Source organism: Triturus cristatus, chromosome 1_1, assembly GCF_964204655.1.
Source record: "Triturus cristatus chromosome 1_1, aTriCri1.1, whole genome shotgun sequence".
NCBI lineage: Eukaryota > Metazoa > Chordata > Amphibia > Caudata > Salamandridae > Triturus > Triturus cristatus.
This window is the reverse complement of record NC_140579.1, coordinates 75,141,825-75,163,135: the sequence shown is the minus strand read 5'-3', so window position 1 is coordinate 75,163,135 and position 21,311 is coordinate 75,141,825. Positions and strand designations below refer to the sequence as shown.

General features: G+C 46.3%; 1 protein-coding gene across 1 annotated transcript; it reads right to left on the bottom strand.

Moving 5' to 3' along the window:
- Nucleotides 1-6,605: 6,605 nt before the first annotated feature.
- LOC146869479 (keratin, type I cytoskeletal 12-like) lies at nt 6,606-19,460 on the bottom strand. The gene is made up of 8 exons (XM_085654022.1): nt 18,883-19,460; nt 17,525-17,607; nt 14,748-14,904; nt 12,680-12,838; nt 12,449-12,574; nt 10,036-10,253; nt 9,422-9,477; nt 6,606-8,244 (listed from the first exon to the last, which is right to left on the bottom strand). Exons 1-8 carry the CDS (start codon nt 19,315-19,317, stop codon nt 8,147-8,149), a joined length of 1,332 nt encoding a protein of 443 aa, XP_085510148.1. The 5' UTR covers nt 19,318-19,460; the 3' UTR covers nt 6,606-8,146.
- Nucleotides 19,461-21,311: the final 1,851 nt, after the last annotated feature.

Below are 21,311 nucleotides of genomic sequence, written 5' to 3'. Positions count from 1 at the left end.
ATTTCCTTGTGAGAACTTGGGTTTTGCTGTTAGATTGCCCTAGAAATAAAGTGCTAAATGTTTTGCAAGCTGCTTTACCGTAGTAAGGTATTATTCCTTCAACTAACCTGAAGCAGGCGCCCACTTTTCTTCAGTCCGAGAGAGTATCCCAGAGCTCAATGAGTCTGACATCAAAGTGTTTTCTTAAGGCCTAATACTTGAACCCAGAACTCCTGAAATGTTTACCAATGTTCTCACTAGAGAGCTGGTAAAAGGATCTCATACTCACTCAAGGTATTGGTTGAGGCTGTAGACTTTGGGCCTCATTTAAAGTTTGGTTAAGCAGAAGCTCCACCATAAATCAGGACCCCCCTCAACTGCCTCCAAAAAAAAGAAAATCATAGCCTCTAAACTATTTAGAGCTGGGGAAATGCTTGATAAGATTGGTGGAGCCTCATCAGGCTCCGCCGTTATGAACCTTTAACCCTGCAGTCCGTTCCACAGGGACATTGTAGCACCTGTTGAGTGGGGGTCACTGTCCATCTGAGGTAGGTTCCCAGTATAAGGGGGTTCTTAGTGTGCCGTGAAGCTTATAATACAGGATCTGCTTATTTGTGATCTGTTGTTGTATGGGGACTGGAAGAATCAATAAAGTTGCCTTGATGTAGACAAATTCCTTTTTTATTCCCTGTTTTCCCAGTTTATGTCTATCTTTCAAGGCAGGCATGGCCAATACAGGCAAGGCATGCAAGGCATGTAAGGCATATAAGATATATCAGCAGCAAAAATGTAGAATAGCTTTCATGCCTATAGAGAAACCTACCTACACATTGGCAGTGTTTAATTTTTGTATTTAAAAAACAAATACCTGGTTTAGATTTTATTTTCTCAATAGAAAACCATTTGGCACGTGCTCAACAAACCTTTGCCGTGAACGGAGCAGTTGTGGCTTCATTCACAGCACAGAGATCTCCATCAGGGAGGTGGAGCTCTCAGTAGGGCACACGATCTCCCACCGTGGTGGCAAAGTCCTTGGCCTCCAACTATATGGGAACTTCTGGGTCATCCACCAGTGTCTAAATGAACCCTATATCCCCTCTTGCTTTATCAAGGTTACTCTGCTCTGAGCTAGTTTAATGATAGGGAGCTGAGCTGCAACAGTAGATCTAAAATAAAGTTGTTGTATTTTGGGACTATGGAAGGGGAAGTGCTGAGCGTTCAGCGAATGTTGTAAATCCAGATGGTGACCTTTCAAATTGGGGTCTTAAAAAATGATCTCTTCCCAGTCCTCTAAGGTAAGGTTTTTGAACATTTAGGAGATGGGAGAGAAAACACACTGGTCAGTGCACAGATTAAAGTTTTCAAGTAATAAGGTTGATTGATTCATCAATGTTCATGGAAGGCTGATAGAGGTGGTCTGTACACCTCAAAGAACCAGCACTTATGTAACATGTCAGCTGTGGAGATGCTTTTGATGGACAAGGCTAGATTCTCAAAAACCTTTTGCCACACCCTCTTCTTTCATATACTCTATCAACAGGTCATATTTCATAGTAGTCGCAGGTCATTGAGTTTAAGGGTCTAGCTTTCTATTTTACTGAGTTGCTGTATGGGTGCAGAGCATTTTCTGTGGTCTCTAGCCCTTCTGTCCTGCTGCATCAACAAATACACACACCACATATACCTTGATCCTGCTATTCTTTCAGCTTCGCTGTCTCAGGGCATGAAAGACAGTGCATCTCTTGGCCCTCTTTGCAGTGTTATGTCAACACATGGCTAGAGTCTGCTGTTTCCATAGAGGAAATAGTTTTTCTATTGATAGTGATGGAATGTCATAGTCAAGAACCCTTGACTGAGAAGTAGAGGTCAATAGCATAAAGTGTTTATTGCCGAAACTTAGAATGCTTCAACTCTAGAAAGATGTTTTTTCTGCACAATCGGGGTCCAAATAGGCATCCCAGAAAGGAGAAGTATGATTCTAAAAACACGACACTGGGTTTTAAAGTAGATCCTTTTTGGACCAGCAGCAAATGGAGAGATCGAAGCTTGGCTCACTTCTGATAAATGGCTATTAGATCAAAAAGGACTCTGTCTGCTCTGTTCAGAAAGAGTTGCTGTTTATTTATGGAATATTCAGGAAGACCAAGATTGAACCCATTAAAGCAGGACGTGCTTATCTCTATTTCTGTTGTGTCTCACTTTTGTGCTCTTTTCAAATCACACCTTTCATGGTATCATTTAAGTTTACAGGAATGACCACTAATTTTATGGCAGATGAGCTCTAATCCACACTCTCCTAATTGTTGAAAGGTTCCAGGTAACCATATTACTTTTATTCACTGACTTCTGATCCCTCCACATGCAAAGTGAAGCAATTCAGACCTTTCTCTCCTGTGCAGACACCAAATGATGGGCCTGCGCTCTTTTGTGGTGCTCACTCATTGCATCTTTGATCTTCATTTATCTTTGTGAAAGGCCTCCATAAGCACAGCTGACATCTGTGTAGTTTATCATATGTTCCCAGGATGCACAACAGGTGTCACAGGTGCAATGCCACCGCAGTTTGCAGAATGATTCCAGTAACATTAGATCATGTTTGCCGCTGCTTATGCTTGTTGGTTTTCTCGCTATAGCTCCTCAGAATGAAAAGGTGGAAGCGGATCTAAGGCTTGAGGAGTGAAGTCAGAGCTCGTTGAACTCAACACACGGTCCTGTGGGGTATGCTGTTTAAAAGGATGCAGAGCCCTCATCCTCAAGGGTCATACTTCATCATTGGGTTTCTTCTCCCCATCTCAGTGCTGATGCTGTCTGATGGGATCTCAGTGCTAGGGAGTTCTGAGTGTGTTGTGAAGCCATTGTCTGCTTGTTCGTGCTCTGTTGTTGTAGATTGGATTGAAAAAATCAATAAAGTTTCCCTGATGTAGGTACAGTCCTTCTTTATTTGCCTCTATTTGCATAGTAAAAAGACAAGAGGGTTAATGATGACCCTTTGTGTCTGTAGTGTTGACGTCATTCTTACCTCCGTTCAGCCCGACAGTGTCACGGGCAGTTCTTCAGGACTGTGTCCCTACAACCTAAGTCCTTACAGACTACCTTTTTATCTAGATAGTGTTAGACCTGGCACATTGGCGTGGGTCTCCCTTCCATTTTTTGCTGTTGCCTCATGTATTTTTGCTGGTGTTAGTAGCTCAGGGCACTGTACCACTGCTGTCCAGTGCCACAGTGCAAGTGCTCCCTATTGTAAATTCATGTATGATTTGTGATTCCATGATTGGTTGGTTTGGTTTACCTGTCAGACCCTAGTACAGTGCACCAGGAGTGCCCAAGGCTTGTAATCCAAATACTGCTGGTGGGCTTGCAGTACTGGTTGTGCCAACCACAGAAGCTACCTGTAAACATGTGCCTAAGGTCTGCCATTGCAGAGCCTGCGTGCAGTCTGGTACTGTCATGCTGACTGGGCAAGTGCACCCACTTGCCAGTCCCTAAACCTTCCCTTTCGTTCATATCAGACACCCCTATGGTAGGCCCAAGGGCAAAGTGCATTGTAGGGATAAGGTAGGACATGCCCTGGTGTGTGTGGCATGTCCTAATAGTGAATTACAGCCATTTTCGTTTTTCACTATTGCAAGGCTATCTGTTCTCCATAGGCCAGAATTGTTCTCCATAGGCCAGAATGGGCAGTTTGGTTATTACATTTTATAATCCTAACTGACTCAGAGAACATGGTAGAAATTCGAATTTAGTATGCCTGAACTCAGGATGATAAAATACATCTTTTAGTGAAGTTGGTTTTAACATTCTGTGTTTGAAAATGCCACTTTTAGAAAGTAGGCATTTTCTTGTCTAACCATTCAAACCTGCCTCTACTAAGCTGTGCATTCCTTTGTCTAGTTTCTGTGAGTGACAGGGCTGGAGAATTCCAGGAGACAGGGTGAGGTGCCCCAGTGGTGAATAGAGAGGTCTGCATCTAGATGGGTGGGAGGAGTTGCACCTGGGACCTGAATAGGGCTGTGCCTTCCCTCCACAATGCTGGCTCCACCTCCTGGGGAGCGGCTGATGTCTCTGCCCTGCACAGTGAGTGAAGAGAAGGAATCCTGTCAACAAAGTGCTCCAGGACTGTACTTGCCTTCCACAATGCTGGCTTCACCTCCTGTGGGGCGTGTAATGTTTCTGCCCTGCACTTTGAAAGGAAAGGAGGAGTCTAGTAAACAGAGTGCTCAGGAACTGGTTTGGACTGGGCAAAAGCCCCTCTGCCCTCAGAGGACAAAGGATTTTGGGGTATAAGTATTGGGACCCTGATCCCAAGAATTTAGATCACTTTGGGAGAACAAGAAGAACCTCTGCTGAGGGAGGAACCAGAAGAAGCTGAGGAGGAAACTATCCCTGAACCTGGGGGATTGGCCTGCAGTGGTTGCCTTACTGCCAAAGAGAGGAGAAAGGAACTTTGTGTGTACTTTTGCTCAACTTCTGAAGGATCTCCAAGGGCTTGGAAAAGAACTTGCCTCCTGCTGAAGTCTCAGGAAAAACAGACTTCACCCCCCAGCTCCCCAGAGTTCCTTAGAAGTGCCTGCTGCTGTTGTTGGGTCCTCTGAGGGACTGCGTGTCGCAAGGAGCTGGAAGCGTGACTCAAGAAGGAAAAGCATGCCGTCGTTGGAGCTGTTGTCGTCGCATCTTGTAAAGGGTGTCGCCGTTGCAGCATCGCATCGAGCGGAAGCGTCTCGCATCATCCAGGAAGTGTCTCGCAACACCGAAGAAGCGTTTCGCCATCGCAGCCATCGTTGCTGACGCATTGCACCGCATCAAGAGAAGAGTCTCACATCGAGGAAGAAGCGTGTCGCCATCGTAGTTGTCGCATTGCACCGCATCAAGAAAAGCGCCTCGCATCCACGGAGAAGCGTGCCGCCGTCGGAGCTGCTGTTGTCGCATCGCGTAAAGGGATGTCGCCGCTGCAACATCGCATCGAGCGGAAGCGTCTCGCAAAAGTCGGAGAAGAGTGTTGCTGCCAAGGCCGCTGTCGTCGCATCGCGTAAAGTGTGTCACCGCTGCAGCTGAAGCATTGAGTCGAGTCTTTTCGCAACATCGGAGAAGCGTGCCGCATCTGGAAGATCTTCACGTCTGTATTTGTTTGCACCAAAATCTTCAACGCATCAAAAGGTACATTGACTTAAAGTGTCGCATTTAAGAACTTAAGAGAACTAAGCACAATTTTACCATCTAAAGTAACAGTATTGTGTGTTTTTGTTCTTTAATGGTCTTGTGGTAAATACTTATTTTTAATATAAAAACCTGTGTGGTGTTCATTTGTAGTGTTGTCACTTGATTACTGTATGTGTTCACAAATGCTTTACACACTGCCTCTGAGATAAGCCTGTCTGCTCGTGCCAAGCTACCAAGGGGGTGAGCAGGGGTTATTTTAGGAGTGTACCCTCTTACCCTGACTAGAGGCGAGGGTCCCTATTTGTCACAAGTGCATACCTGTGCCAACTAGAGACTCCCAAGTCTAACAGATAGGATCTCAAAATCAAAGCTTTGGAGTTTTTACTCATTTTTCTTAATCACACTTTCAGTGTCTGCAACAGAGATTCACAGAGAAACCACAAAATATCTGTTTTAAAAAGATGGGTTTATTGGCATGGGTTGAAAGCTTTTAACTGAGAGTGTAAATCTGTAGACACATTGCGTTCATTCATTCCCAACACAAAGCTAAGATGGGAACGTGGGCTAATTCTGGTTAAGACCAGGTATCTTGGAATGGTGATACTTGTATCGAAAGAGGATTATGGACTTGCTCCTTGGGCTGAGTGCTGGTCGCCAAGGTCCCATCATACATCCAAACACCCTCGAGCATCTCCTTCTGTACGCCTTAGGAGTAAGCAACGGATTGTTTAATCAGGAAGCAGACAGAATAGGTCTTATAGAGAGGACAGGACCCCGCTGGTCACAGTGGTCAGCAGCCTGAACTGTTCAAAGATGTTCTTTGAAGCAAGCAACCTAGATTTCCACCACAGGAAATGACTGGGTAGAAGGGAAGGCAGAAACTGTGCGTAAATAGCTCACTTCAGACTTCTACTTTAGATGGAAACTCATGTATTTGGGACAGCAAAGGGCAGGAGAACCAGGGGGGGAAGTATGCAAAGTCACTACTCAAAGGGCAGAGTCGTGTCTGTTATTTAGGGAGACCATAGGAGTAGACATGTGGTACTTGTGCATAGATTGCAGAACAATGGAAGAGGGTATGATGGGGGATGTGTGAAAGAAAATGCACCCTACTATTCTAGGGATTGGAACAGGTATCAGGCCAAGAAGAAGATCATGCACAAGCATTGGCGCTCAAAGGGCGCAGTGCAGGAAAAAATGCGCAACACGTCATGGCACGTGGCGTACAAATGCAATTAGGGGCTGGTGGAGATTTTCAACTAATGAAGTTTAATGTAAAGTGTGCTATAATAGTGATAGCACACGTGCCGTCACTCACTCATCACTCGCTCACTCACTCACTCACTCCCTCACTCACTCACCGACTCACAAAAGATAGATTGCTTTTCACTTATACAAAGACGACTCCAAACAAACATGTCATGCTTGCAAACAGAAATACAATTTATTTAGAAGAATTGCAGGAACAAGTAGGTTCGGCATAATAGCGCCCAGATCTTTTGCTGAACTAGAGACAAGTAAGCCCTTGAAGCTGTAGGTGAGGTCATATAGTCTGCTGGACACAGGCGCTGACCCCAACCCTCCTGGCTGCCCTTCAGGTTTGGCTATGTCTATCCTGGTAGAAGCTGCAGAGTTAGAACACTCACCAAGGTCCAGAATTGAAATTGAAGGTCTAAGCAGAAATGGAAAAGAAGTAGGAAGAGTTTTAGGCATTCTCAGTTAGAGGCTGGTAGATGGGCTGGGTTTTCCCCACCCCCGGAGTTTCCGATACCAGGGGAACGGCTAATCTCCATGGGTGGGGAACATCTGGTCCTTTACAAGTGGAACTTTGAGGATCCACCATGAAATGTGGAATTACGAGGGAAATAATAGTTCTCGGTCAGGTTCTCCTGGTCTACCCTCATTTTGGGCCAGACTTTCACCTGTAGATTGTGGCTGCCTTCAGCTGCCATATACCTAGGTGAAAGTTAGGAGGTCTAAGATGTTCCCATAGATCTCATAATTCCGATGGGGCTAGTAACCGCTGTTTCAATTTATAGGCCTACTCCGAACGAAGGCCTTAGTGGTTTAAGTTGTACAACTTTTAACTAGGATTTGTTAAAAACATAATTTTTGTGAGACAATGGAAAAGGTAGACACTTTGGCACTTTACGAAATTAGGAATGATTAATTCCCAAAGCCTTAGCTTGGCTGTGAAATGCTCATGGAAAAAATATTTGGCTATATAATATTACCCCTAAAATATTTCTTTTTGTGGCAATTGAGTATGAAGCCAAAAAGTAGGTGCAGCTTTTGTTTTTCTCTTATAAGAAAACGTTTATTAGTGGAATGTCTGGTATTTTTGAGACACCGCAAACTATAAGGTTCATAACGTTTTCGAAACAATTTCTTGAAGTTGGGCTAGACCAAGATTCAGGAGTTGAGCAGCCCAAAGACAGCTGATGCTGGACAATTTCTGCCAATCTGTCATCATCTAAGAAAGAGAGATAAATAAAGAGAGACAGAGACAGTCTGACTGGATAGCAAAGAGGAACTTGGGAAAAATGCACAGCAGCATCATTAAAGGAAGCAGAGAGAAGAGAAGAGAAGAGAAGAGAAGAGAGAGGAGAGGAGAGGAGAGGAGAGGAGAGGAGAGGAGAGGAGAGGAGAGGAGAGGAGAGGGGTTGTAACCTATTTGTTGAACTTTTTTTCACGGCCATCTATGACTATGATTTTCGCTCCTCCAGTTTTTGGGGATAAAATCACCAGCTTTGCAATCACAAAGTAGGCAAAGTGTTTACTTTGACATTGCACAGTTTCCAACTTTGTCCACCCTACTCTTGGATTGTACCTTTCTATAGCACGGCTTGCAGGGGAGGCACTAAGGCTCAGCAGTGTCGACAGCGGTGTAAATAGTGCGGAAAAGGGCTCTAAATCTGGGGCTTCTACCGCTCTGGGTGTAGGCAAATGACCTTAGTTATTCCATCTCAGGCGTCCGCAGGGTCAAAGGCGGCCATTTTACTTTCCGAGGTTACACTGGTACTACTGTCTCCTTCACGTTTTCCGAGATCACTTTTCCATCAATCACCTCTTGTATTATTGTCTGGACCTTCCTTGTTTTCTGTGGACCTAGAAAAATAAAAGATAGTGCATGAGACCTGAAGAACGTCATATTTACGGCAGAAGGAAAGGAAGGCATTCTTCGTGATCATCCTAATAATTGCTTATCTCCCTTAATACAGATTTTACTTCGCAAAGCTACCCAGGCTTCGGTATGCAAATCTGAGCCATAAATGGTAGACCATCATGCACTGCTCTGGGGATGCCAAGTTTGCAAGTTCGCTGTTTTGCTGAACGCCTTTGGAACAGTGGTGATCTGAAATGGTACTACATGGTATTTTCGAATATTGTTTCCATGCACCCTGGCATTGCACACTGCAGGGTTTTTTTTTTTTAAATAAGAGGGACACTGCAATCGAGACAGGCCTCGCGTGAGGGCTATGATGTATAGCAAGTTTGCAGAAGGGGTTTGAAAAACACAGGACATGTGAAATATACCCAAAGATTTATTTAGTCCAACTCAATATTGCTCTGCGGTTTTCACTCCCTCGAGGCAATTTATTTTATAGAACAACAATAATATGAAAATGCACCTATCACTCATCCCCTAATTTGAAAAATGTGGCTAAATACTATTTCATAACAGAACTGCCACTGGCCAATAGGTAGAATTTCCAAGAGAGATGGTGTAAGATTTCGCATCACATCCAGATGGGTCGCAGCCTTGCGTGTTATGTGACATTGAAGCTAAGTTGGAATAAATTGGCCTCAAGGGGAACATCCTAAAGGCTACTGTCTTAAATGAATATTCTTTTGTATGGCTGAGAAAATGGCATCTGTCCTGGACTTACAGACATGACAGTGATGCTCAAATTCAATATCATTTCCATCAAACCAGACAGGCTTGGAAAGATCTTCTACCATGTCGTGCAGGCATGAATGAATGATAGGAGGTGATCAATGCGAGAGGCATTGTCCGTTGTCCAAACACAGGTTTGATGATCACCTCTACATTTTGGAGGTAAAGCTGGAGAAAAGTCAAGTCTTACATTCGGATTTCTGGTCTGCTTACATCTTCAAGAAACAGAGCAACCATTCATGGTTAAACTTGGCGTCATGTAGGACATTTTGAGCAGTTCTTGGCCATATCCCTTACAATAGCCAGGAAACAAACATGGGTCAAAGGAAGCTTCAAACAGGCGGCCTTTGGGAATATGATGTCTGACCGTCATAAAAGAAAACTCACCTCGGCTTTGTGCCTGGGATCTCAATTGTGACCTCGACTGTGAACTCGGGAAAGCCCTGCAAAAAATGAATCTAAATTTACAAGCATGACCTTATTGCAGTAGTGTTAGACTGCCAATGGTAGAACATGTACAGCATGGCTCAAGTGATATAGACACCTGGACATAGATATAAGCCCTTGACTGTGCATAGAAATTTCATATTAATATTACAAATTACACATCACCATACAAGTATGGTTTTTCAGATGTAGCAGTAGGGAGTAATGACGTTTGCTCTTTAGTTTACGCAATAAATGATTGTGCTCCCCTTTTCAAGCACTCCAGTCGTGAGACACCATTTCACACTAGAGTTCCTCACCCCACTGCCCAAATATTGAATGGAATGTTCTTGCTGAATGTTATGATCTATCAGCATGTTAAAAATTGATCAACTGGGAAATTGTTTTTTTCAGCATTTCAATGATTTTAATGAAATGTGAACCTTCTCCTTCATAATCCACCCCTTGTTATAAGCAAACCAGCTCTGTGTTGATAGCGGGCAACAAGTCTATTTGCCCCATATTGTTCGAAGTAAACAGCGCAATGATGAGTTGCCCATAAGCAATCGACTTACGCGCCATCTTCGTCCAGGAGCCGTCGGTAGGTCTCGATCTCCTTCTCCAGCAGGGTCTTGACATCCAGGAGGTCTTCGTAGTCTGCACACTGGTTGGAGGTCTCACACCGGATGGCGACTAGCTGCTCTTCCACTGCGCTGATCTGGACTTGGAGCTGGGAGAGCTGCCGGCAGTAGCGTCCTTCTGTTTCTGCAAGGGTCTCCTCAAGGGATTTTTTCTGTTGACAAAAGAACAGAGAATGAAAAAAAAGAACAAAAATTACAAGGAAAAGTATGGCATGGCAACGGATAACAAGGAATGGAAAGGGAGGCACAACCAATGTCAAGGCACAACACAAACAGGCTCTTTAAGACCCCACGGTGGGCCCTCACTCCTTACAAGTCAGCACAGCCATGGCCTCCCCCCCTTAACAGCGGACTGCCAGCTGTATTTAGAATGGGAAGCAACCTTTACAACGCAGTCATTACATCGCACTACATTTACAACGCAGTCATTACATCACAACATCCTGCACAACGCATGTCACTGTCTACAACGCAGCCATTACATTGCATGTCACTACAACGCATGACACTACAACGCATGTCACTACAACGCATGTCACTACAATGCAGGCATTACATCGCATTTCACTACAATGCATACCATTACCACGTATAGTACCCCTACACTATCCAACACTTACCTTAAATGCAATGTAATGGTATGTGTTGTAATGGCATGTGTTGTAAAGGTATAACATGATGTAATGGAATGCGTTGTAAATGTAGTTTTAAAAAATTTGTGGTAGTGGCATGCAATGTAAATGTATGCGTTGTCAAGGATGTTACGATGTAAAAACTGCGTTGTAAAGGCATGCGATATAAATGTAAGCGTTGTAAAGTCATACATTCCTTTAGAACAGCTGACCGGGCGCATTGGTTATTGCGGCTACTTAGCAATTTTTTTAATTTTAAAGAATAAACTCCCAAACTGGGAACTTTCTCTTGCAAAACTACAAATAACAATGGTCTGACATACAGGGAGCATTTTCCCATGCTTGGGAGCTATTGTGAAATTTCCCTGCCAGAGAATGACTCACCTGGTGGTTCCAAACACGTAATTCTAGTGGCAGCCACCTGCTCTAAATAGGTTGGATGACTATGACCCTATATCCCTCTGGAGGACGTGTCATCAGGTCAAAGGTTTCAAGTTACAGAGGCAGCTGATGGGTAGGAGTACCGCCATTTTACAATAGTGCTCCCACTTCTGCAAACTTCAAATGAGCCCCAAAAAAGTCAAAGACCAAGGCAAAGATAAATAAAAACCCAGATTGCTAAGGAGGAACCAGGAATACCATAGGAGTCAGAGGAAAGTCAAGAAGTTAAAGGAATAACTATGAGGGGCAATAGACAGCAAGGCAGAACAAAGAAGGCATGGACAATCTAGGAATGGAGAGGCAGAACAAAGGAAAAGGACAGCCAAAGACAATCCAGCAATGGCAAAGAATTAAAACCCACGTTTGAGCCCTTCAGCCATTTAAATAATGCAGAGGGAGCAAAGAATGTATGGAGAAGCTATCTCGGGAACAAGGCATTTTGAAAGATAGAAATAAATACGTGTTGGTGGTTTAGTAGGAGTAGACAGACAGGACTACTAAAATTGATTGTGCTGGTCAATTCTTTTTAGAGGACTATTTAATTTTCCAGTGAAGTCAGGAAATTTCACTCAAGCCCTTGTTTTTAAAATATGGAATGTAGGTTGAAAAAGCCAAACATTCTTGCCCAATGCGTCCCCCTTAGAATTCCACCTTATGGAGGCCAAGTATTCATAGGGGCTGATTGCGACTTTTGAGCAGTCACGCCGGCTCGCTACCGGCACAGCTGCGCCAAAGCTGCGAAAGGACCTCGGACCTGATTACAAGTTCAACTCGTGCAGGTGGACGGTCCTTTTGCCTTTCCCATGGTGGTGCCACAAAAACAGGCACCGTAATGGGTAAAAATGTTCCAATACAGCAAGGACTGTGAAGTCCATGCTGTGCTAGACCTGGGGGTGCAAGCAGACGGGGCAAGCAGACGGGGGCGCATGTTGTGTCCCCCTGAATGCATCCCCATGGTGGGGAGAATGGGGGCCCTGTAAGGCCCCCTTTGTTTTCCCACTGCCAGCCTTTTCATGGCGGACTTGTGCCCATGAAAAGGCTGGCGGTGGGAAAACTCGTTATATGCTTGGCGGGACCGCACCACTTCTGCCCAGCATATTGCATAGGCGCTCCACGTGCTACCACCAAGGAACGGCGGATCCCTGGTGCAGAAGACAGTCCACCACCAGAACAATTCGGAGAATCGTACTCCGGCAGACTGTGAAAGTGGTAAGTCCGCTGCACTCGTAGTCAGGCCCATAGCTCAGACGTCACCAGGGTCAGCAGTCAAGTACCGTGGCCAAGGCTGCCCTCAGCTCTATCTCCAAGGCTTGGAGGCTGCGCTTGAGGTCACAGATCTCACGCCTGCCTGAATGCATCTGGTCGCTGCCACAGTCCATTTCTTTGTTCAGGTCCTTGCACTGGGGGACGAGACAAAAACAATAGAGAACGTTAAAGAAATCCAAGAGCATGTAGACTTTGGTAAAGAAAACCCTCCTCCTTCGTTTTTCTGTCCCTGCTTTTACCGCTTCGTTGAACTGGCATTCGGCTTCTTTGCGGTTCTTTTCGGCCATGAGTTCATATCGGGTCCTCATATTATTCAGGAGCTTCAGCAGGTCCACTCCTGGAGCCGGGTTTATCTCCACACTCAGCTGCCCGCCTGCTGCCTGATGTCCTTTCATCTCCTGGGCATTGGGACACAGAAAGTACAGCTTAATGACTCAATGTGGTCCAGCATGAGCCTAGCCCAGTCTGCGTGTTGTGGCATCAGTGATAGGCAAGAAAAATAGTTACTGAATATGCTCGTAAAGGTTTATGAAAGGTGTCAGGCTGATTGCAAATTTCCAATTTATTCCTGAATTTTGGCAAATTGAGTGCTTGTCTAATTTTGGAGAAGATACAATGATACATATCTGCAGTATAATATTGGTTAATTTGCGTCTTGACTAATTACTGATAACACTATATATTAATACATAGAAGAAAAATTCAATATTCAATGAAAAATGTAAACAAAGTTAAGACACTTCTTTGAAGCCGAGAGCCTCATTTATGGGGTTTTTGCCATAGGGCAGCGCAGCAGGCCGGCAAACGAAAAAGGCAGGAATGCACCGTATCTATTAGAACGATGCATTCCTGTCTTTTTCCCCTGCGCCTGCGTTGCGGAGAGGATTATTTTTGTGCAGGAAGGGAACCCTTCCTGCACAAAAACAACCACAAGAGGCTTTTTCCTCTTTCTATGTGGGCTGAAGAATGCAGCACACATAGAGAAAGGAAAAACGAGGAGAAATAAAGATATTTCGCCTCGTTGTACCTCCCTTAGGTTTTTGCTGCTGCCTCAGATTTACGATTTCTAGTAAATCTGGGAGAGTATCAAAAGCCATGGATGTTGCTGGGAACGCCCCCAGAAAAACCCACTGCACTCCCCTTTAAGGCTGAAAAACGCATTAAAGGGGATGATATTTACGAGGCAGCATTAAGCCAAAAAAGTGGCTTAGTGCTGCCACGTAAATATGGAGCAGGCTCCTGCATCATGGAACGTCAAAAAAAGTGATGTTCCTGCGGCGCAAGGGGCCTCCTAAATGAGGCCCCGAGAGGCTTATTTACAAACCACTTGCGGAAATCTTTTGCCACCGGAGCTTCACTTTTGTGATGCTCCGGAGGCACACAGTGCAGGCCCATATCTACGAGGCCACAGAAAGCCACCCAGCATGGCTTTTCATGGCCTCGCAGATACGGTGTGAGACAATGCAGCGCAAGTCACTGCATTGCCTCACACTACGCCGGGGGGGTCTGCCACGGGTGCTGTAGTGGGTGTTCCCACTCAACGCCCGTGGTATTTGACACATTCCCAGATTTAAAACATAGCGTAAATCTGGGAATGCGTCAAAACCATATGCCTCCCCAGGGCAGGGGCAACAATTGTTTTTGTGAAGGAAGGTGTCCCTTCCTACACAAAAACAGCCGGACTTCAATGCAGGCGGCCTTGTGTCTTGGCGCTCGGATGTCTGTATAAGCGCACAGCTGTCTAGACAGCGCCAGTGCAAAGAAAAGGACAGGGATGCATAGTATTGCTGTAAATGTGACACATCCCTGCACTTTCCTTATGCTGGCGCAAGCTGGCGTGCGGCAAGGCATTTCATCATTTTGTTCTAAATGTGCCCTTGAATGATCATAGAAGCCTTTCTCAGAGACACCGACGCACAGCTGGCTTTGGCATCACAGTTCGCCCTGAACATCAGGTACAAGATATAACTTTGCATTTCTTCTTAAAGAATACCAGGGCATGAAGGAGGAGAGGTGGGTGAGCAAAATACCATTGCCTGGGCAGGGCAAAGAACTGCGTCTGTTCTAAGACTGCAGGTCTCAGAAAAGATGCAGACTTTTCCAGACAGGAGGGTGCCTATAAACTCCTGGCGGGACTGAGGCAGAGGGAGACAAGTCTTGTTGCAAGGTCAATGAACGCCTCATCCCAAGCCTATGTTCTATGTGGCGGCCCTGGTGATATATATTGGTTTCTCTATAAGCCAGTCTTGCACACAGGCATTGCATGCTCACAGCGGGTAGCGATAGCACTCAGTGACCCCAGCCTACCTCCGCGTGGTTCTTCTTGAGGGCGGCTAGCTCCTCAGTCAGGCTTTCCTCCTGCACCTCCAGGCTTGGTTTGTCCAGCCTCAGCTCTTCCAGGACTTTATGAAGACCATTGAGATCCGCCTCAACGCTAATGCGCAGGCGCTGCTCGTTCTCGAACCTGGAGCCAGAGATGGACAACATGCCAGCACATTACCAAGCATATAACCAGGTGAAACTCTTAACCAAGCACATGTCATTAAAACATCACACGTGTCCCTTTGCTTTCTAGCCGTAAGTACACAAAGAAGTCCTATTAATCTAAATCGCCACAAGAAAAATATATTCTAGCAGAATCTTCTTGGGATCTGTTGTCATATTTACAAAGTCTCTTACATTTTTTGAAACAATTTTTGCCATTTCTTACTTCGCCTACAACTATGTTCAATGTTTTTGCAAATTATTGTTTTAGTCAGTGTAAAAATGTCACATTGATATTATCTTACAGCCAGGTTTAATATTCACAGCTTCAAAAACGTGCTTATGTTAATTTATAAATGAAGCGTTTCTGCGAGAAAGGCTGTGCAGAGTAACACAACTGTAAATAAGGTCATCTAAGTTTCTTAAAATCAGAATTAAGTTGTCATCTGCTAGGCCGAAATCTTAGGTCTTCATCCTCTTCAGACTCTACTGGCCCGATTGGCTCATTTTAGGTACTATGCTTAAGACAGTCTTAATTAAGTCTGTCTCGCTAACGACAAGAATGACAAACCATCCTTTGTAAATTAGGACTGTCTTTCCTGGTTTAAAAGTGTCTCTTAGGCAAGGATCACTAAAAATCAATCCCTCTCCTCTCCTACATTGGCTGGAGGCCTACCTAAGCCCTTCCGCTGTGCAGATTCTCAGCAAGCAATGCTCTGCCTATCTCTCACACCGTGATTACTACTCCCGCAGGATTCACAGGGGGTAATACTGCACCCAGAAAATACTAATACCCCCATGTGTCGTATTTAATAGGTGTGTCAATGGGGAGGATAGCAGTAATAATGGATGTTTTCCTCAATTCTGGGGTGTGTTCCCAGTTTTTACCCAAGACAAACTTTGGCAGATTTTACACGGAGAGATCTATGCAGCAAAGCCCATTTGGGGTGGACTTAGGTCTCGTTCCATAAGATCGACTCCATATTCGTTGGACGGGCGAGTTGTTGAGGCAAGCGGGGATGAATGGTGCAATAAAATGAAACTACATTACCCATAAATTATAGTCCCAATATTGACAGTTTTTCTATTTTAAGCATATGGCATAGAGCAAGCATGTGATCAGCTTTGCATCATATAATATTTGAGCATGTACCAGAACAAGGAATGGTGCAAGGTTGTTTATCTCTCTGGGCAAAATATCATGTTGCTGGTGAACCATTCCCCCTTCTGCCAATAAAAATTATGGGGCGTATGTATAAACCCCTATCGCCACGGGAACGTCACTTTTTGTGACGTTCTCGTGGGGATAGGGGCCTTGCCTTATGTACAAGGCAGCGTTAAGCCATTTTACGTGGCTTAACGCTGTCTTGTACATAAGGCACCCTTTCACGCTATGTTTAGCGTGGAAGGGGCGTGCAGTGGGTTTTGCGGTGGGCGTTCCACTGCAACAGCCATTGTATTTGACGCTGCCCCTTATGTGCAAGGGTAGCGTACATAGGAGGCAGCGCCAAAATTAAGTCCAGGAAAATCCTGGTCTTCAGTTGGCAAAATGAGGAGAAATGCATTATTTCTCCTCGTTTTTTCATTTTCCATGAGTGCTGCCTTCTGCAAGTCTCTGAAGGTTCCTCTGGCTTCACGACCGACACCCATCACATTCAAGCCCTGCTTCATCATACCTGAAGGCAGTCAACACCAATCCACCACCTTTAGAACAACCAGGACTAAGACAGCTGGTGAACCACTCCCAAGGCGTAGGACTCCATACCATCCTAGATATGACTGGCCCCATCCTTTCAGAAGGAAGTGAAGACTCACCTCTTCCAGCAACATCTGGTCGCAAAATAACACCACACTACTGGTGTCTCTAAACAGTGCGTCCCTCTCTGCGCGGTCTGCCCATAACAATGCTACTATCCTCCTTCTCGAGCCAGGACTCTAAGATCATACTGCCGCCTTTACCTGCCATAGGCCTGCCTGTGCAGCGTATCTCAACCCCACCGCACTCCGGCGCTTGATGGCTCAGTTTACAATGTGTAAGTCTAATACATACAAACTTTACATGGTTTAGACAACTATGTGCACCCTGTCTCCCTCTGTTCTCCACATCACATGCATTATTCCCCAAATCCTGCCTTTGGACTGTTCTCAAACCTTTTGCCCCATCTCTAATCCTTTCTCCTCATGCCCTCTATTGGACCAGGATTTGTTGTTCAGGATAATCAGACTTTGACCCAGAACAAGAGAGAGAAAGGAAAAAAAATGGAAAGGAGGATGAGGAGGAAACAGTGACGGAGGGTGGTAGCTGGGTTGAAAAAGAACATGAAATACTGAGGGTAGGGTGGTGGATGGTGGAGCCTGCCTTCTGGAAATGTTCCCACAGCAACAACACCCACCCTCCCCTTTTTGGCGTTCAGGTTTGATATTTTAATTTTAAAATTGTGTCCACTTATTGTTATGGGCTTTCCTCTGGTTTTATAAATGTTGCCAGTTTGATATTTCATAAGATCTTTTGTTTAACTTAGCTTCAAAAGGATGACTTTCCTCAAGCCTAATTTTATATGAGGAAACACATGACCCCCCCCCAACTCCCCCAAACTCACTTCATTTTGAAATCATCCAGGGCCAGCCTGGCGTTGTCCACCTGCAGGATGGTCTTGGCGCTGTCAATGGAAGCAGCTATGATCTGGAAGACAACAGGGCAAGCTGGAGGTGACACTACATTCTGCTGGACAACGCGCTCAACACTTTTCACTCTAAATGCCGAGGTCGTTTTCACCAACGTACTGTTTCAAACACCAATAATTGTTTTTTTCATTAATTTTGAGAAGTAATGTCAGTTCACATAGATTTATCGGAAGTTCGGGTGCTGTGGCCGAATGATAGCCCACAAACAGCAAAGGTGCCCTGGCTCCTAATGTGCAGCCAAGTTTAGTGATCTCTGCCCTGTGGACATTTTAAGGCATTTAAAAGACGGGTTGGTCTGTCACGCGACCTTTCATTCCTACAGAAACGGTAAGAAAGGTCCATGGACGCAGACTCATGGATAAGCCAAGGGTAGCGGAAGTGACATCACATACACTTTGCCCTCTGATGTCATGAGAGGATTGGCCCCTTGTGCTACGCTTGGCCCTCACCAGTCTCTTCTCTGCTGCTTTGGAGCTACGGTAAGGGCAAATAATGAACACTGCAGAAGCAAACAGGGCCCTAAGATCCCGCCTCCATTCATGACTCCTGAGGTCAGAGGTAGCAAGGACAGCGCCATGGAAACCAAGGATGGAGCCGCTGCTGACCTAGGATGGATATCACAGATTGACCTCTAAGGCAACTTTTGTTTCAGGAAGGAAGAGCTATCTTATGAAAGCGAGTTCCTAAGCGAATAGCTTAGGAAAACACAAATGACATTCTCCATAAATCCTACAGGCTCTGACACTACCTCACTCATCACATACATTTCAAAACAAAGCGTTCTTTCCTTGAAGGCCTTTCCCAACACACGCAATAGTTCATCAAAGATGTGTACAGTAAGGATGCTGCTTGGCAGACAGTGCTTTCAACACAACCACACATTTGTTTTAAATTGTTAGTTTACTCCTTCTGGAGGCTAGTTTAGAAACACAGCGCCTAGAGGTAATTACATCTGTATTGTGTTCCACAAATGAACCTAATCACTGGCAACATCAAGGCGGGCACTTTTAATGATGTTGTAAATGAGGGTGTGGCACGATTACAGCCATCAGATATTGTTTTTGTGTGGCACAGCAGACAAATCCTACTGCGATCACAGATCATGTTAATTCTCTGCTTCCACCTTACAGAAAGAACCTGGGGGGACTCCAGCTCGGCTCTTGGTGCGCACTGTTACTAGCTTCAAATGAGTCAAGCGAAAAGAAGAAAGCTCCAATATATTACCTTCTGAAGTGAGGGTGGCTAGAAGCGCTCCTCAAAGCACCAGTCCTACCTGCTTCTGAAGCTCCTGAATCTGCTTGAAGTATTTGCTGCAGTCGGGGCCTCCTGCGCTGCATTCGGCGTTGTTCTTGTACCACTCTTTGATTTTATACTCCAGGTCGGCGTTGGCCTCCTCCAGGGACTTCACTTTGCCCAGGTAGGAGGACAGGCGGATGTTGAGGTTCTGCATGGTCTCCTTCTCTCCACCAGAGAGAAGAGCATCCCCTCCGCCACCCCAACCTCCACCACTGCTTGTTGCACCACCACCATAGCTACTCCAACGTTCTCTACTGATGCCACCACCAGTACTGCCAAAGCTACCAACACCCACAGAGATACCACCATCTTGCCTTTGAAGGCCTTTCAATGGGATAGTTTGTTGCCCACTGGAGTAGCCACTAGGGAGACCTCCATGATGGAGCCCCGACCCGGATTGCCAAGTGGCCATTATCAACTTAGAACCGCCACCACACTTAAATCTACCAACTGGTGGAAATTGCCCAAATACAGTTTTTTAATGATGTACTCTCCCAGGTGCACCCCAAAAAATCTTCGGTGACTCTGCTCGCCTGGAACAACTAAGACGCCACAGTCATGAGGCAAGCACCAATCGCCTCCAAGGAAAGTGGTAGAGTTCGACTGAGAGCTAATCCATCCTTTTATAGAGAGGACCATGGGTGTTCCAGGTCTCAGGCCTGGCCTCTCCTGAGGGCAAACCCTACCACCTACAGCAATTACCATTAGTTAGGAGTGGTCCCTTTCTCCGGAAGCCCCATTTTGCTTGAGCTGTGGATGCCGCATGACTGTTTACCATCCAGCAATGATAAGCAGTTGAGAAAAGGGTGGAGTGGAAGACGCCAACCCTGATGCGATTTCGTTTCATCTTTACAGCATAATTAAGTCATTATTTCTCCTTGATTTAACCCATTTCTTCTTCCTGGTTTCTCTGCACTTGTTCTCCTCCCTTCTGCTGTCACCTGTTTGCTCTCAGCACAGACACAACACTTGGAAGTCATGCCAGCGTGCCGGGGAGAGGACATTCTCTGCAGCCGAGTCAGGCCTCGTGACCCAGTGTCAGGGGAGGGGGTATTCTCTGCAGCCGAGTCAGGCCTCGTGACCCAGTATCAGGGGAGGGGGCATTCTCTGCAGCTGGGTCAAGCCTCTGACCCAGTATCAGGGGAGGGGGCATTCTCTGCAGCCGAGTCAGGCCTCTGACCCAGTATCAGGGGAAGGGGGCATTCTCTGCAGCTGAGTCAGGCCTCTTGACCCAGTATCAGGGGAGGGGGCATTCTCTGCAGCCGAGTCAGGCCTCGTGACCCAGTATCAGGGGAGGGGGCATTCTCTGCAGCTGGGTCAAGCCTCTGACCCAGTATCAGGGGAGGGGGCATTCTCTGCAGCTGAGTTAGGCCTCGTGACCCAGTATCAGGGGAGGGGGCATTCTCTGCAGCCGAGTCAGCCCTCTGACCCAGTATCAGGGAAGGGGACATTCTCTGCAGCTGAGTCAGACCTCTTGACCCAGTATCAGGGAAGGGGGTATTCTCTGCAGCTGGGTCAGGCCTCTTGACCCAGTATCGGGGGAGGGGGCATTCTCTGCAGCCGAGTCAGGCCTCTGACCCAGTATCAGGGGAGGGGGCATTCTCTGCAGCTGAGTCAGGCCTCGTGACCCAGTATCAGGGGAGGGGGTATTCTCTGCAGCTGAGTCAGGCCTCGTGACCCAGTATCAGGGGAGGGGGCATTCTCTGCAGCTGAGTCAGGCCTCTGACCCAGTATCAGGGGAGGGGGCATTCTCTGCAGCTGAGTCAGGCCTCTGACCCAGTATCAGGGGAGGGGACATTCTCTGCAGCCGAGTCAGGCCTCGTGACCCAGTATCAGGGGAGGGGGTATTCTCTGCAGCTGAGTCAGGCCTCTGACCCAGTATCAGGAGAGGGGGCATTCTCTGCAGCTGAGTTAGGCCTCGTGACCCAGTATCAGGGGAGGGGGCATTCTCTGCAGCTGAGTCAGGCCTCTGACCCAGTATCAGGGGAGGGGGCATTCTCTGCAGCTGAGTCAGCCCTCTTGACCCAGTATCAGGGGAGGGGGCATTCTCTGCAGCTGAGTCAGGCCTCTGACCCAGTATCAGGGGAGGGGGCATTCTCTGCAGCTGAGTCGGGCCTTGTGACCCAGTATCAGGGGAGGGGGCATTCTCTGCAGCTGAGTCAGGCCTTGTGACCAAGTATCAGGGGAGGGGGCATTCTCTGCAGCCGAGTCAGGCCTCTTGACCCAGTATCAGGGGAGGGGGCATTCTCTGCAGCCGAGTCAGCCCTCTTGACCCAGTATCAGGGAAGGGGGCATTCTCTGCAGTCTAATCAGGCCTCTTGACCCAGTATCAGGAGGGGGCATTCTATGCAGCTGAGTCAGGCCTCGGACCCAGTATCAGGGGAGGGGGCATTCTCTGCATCTGAG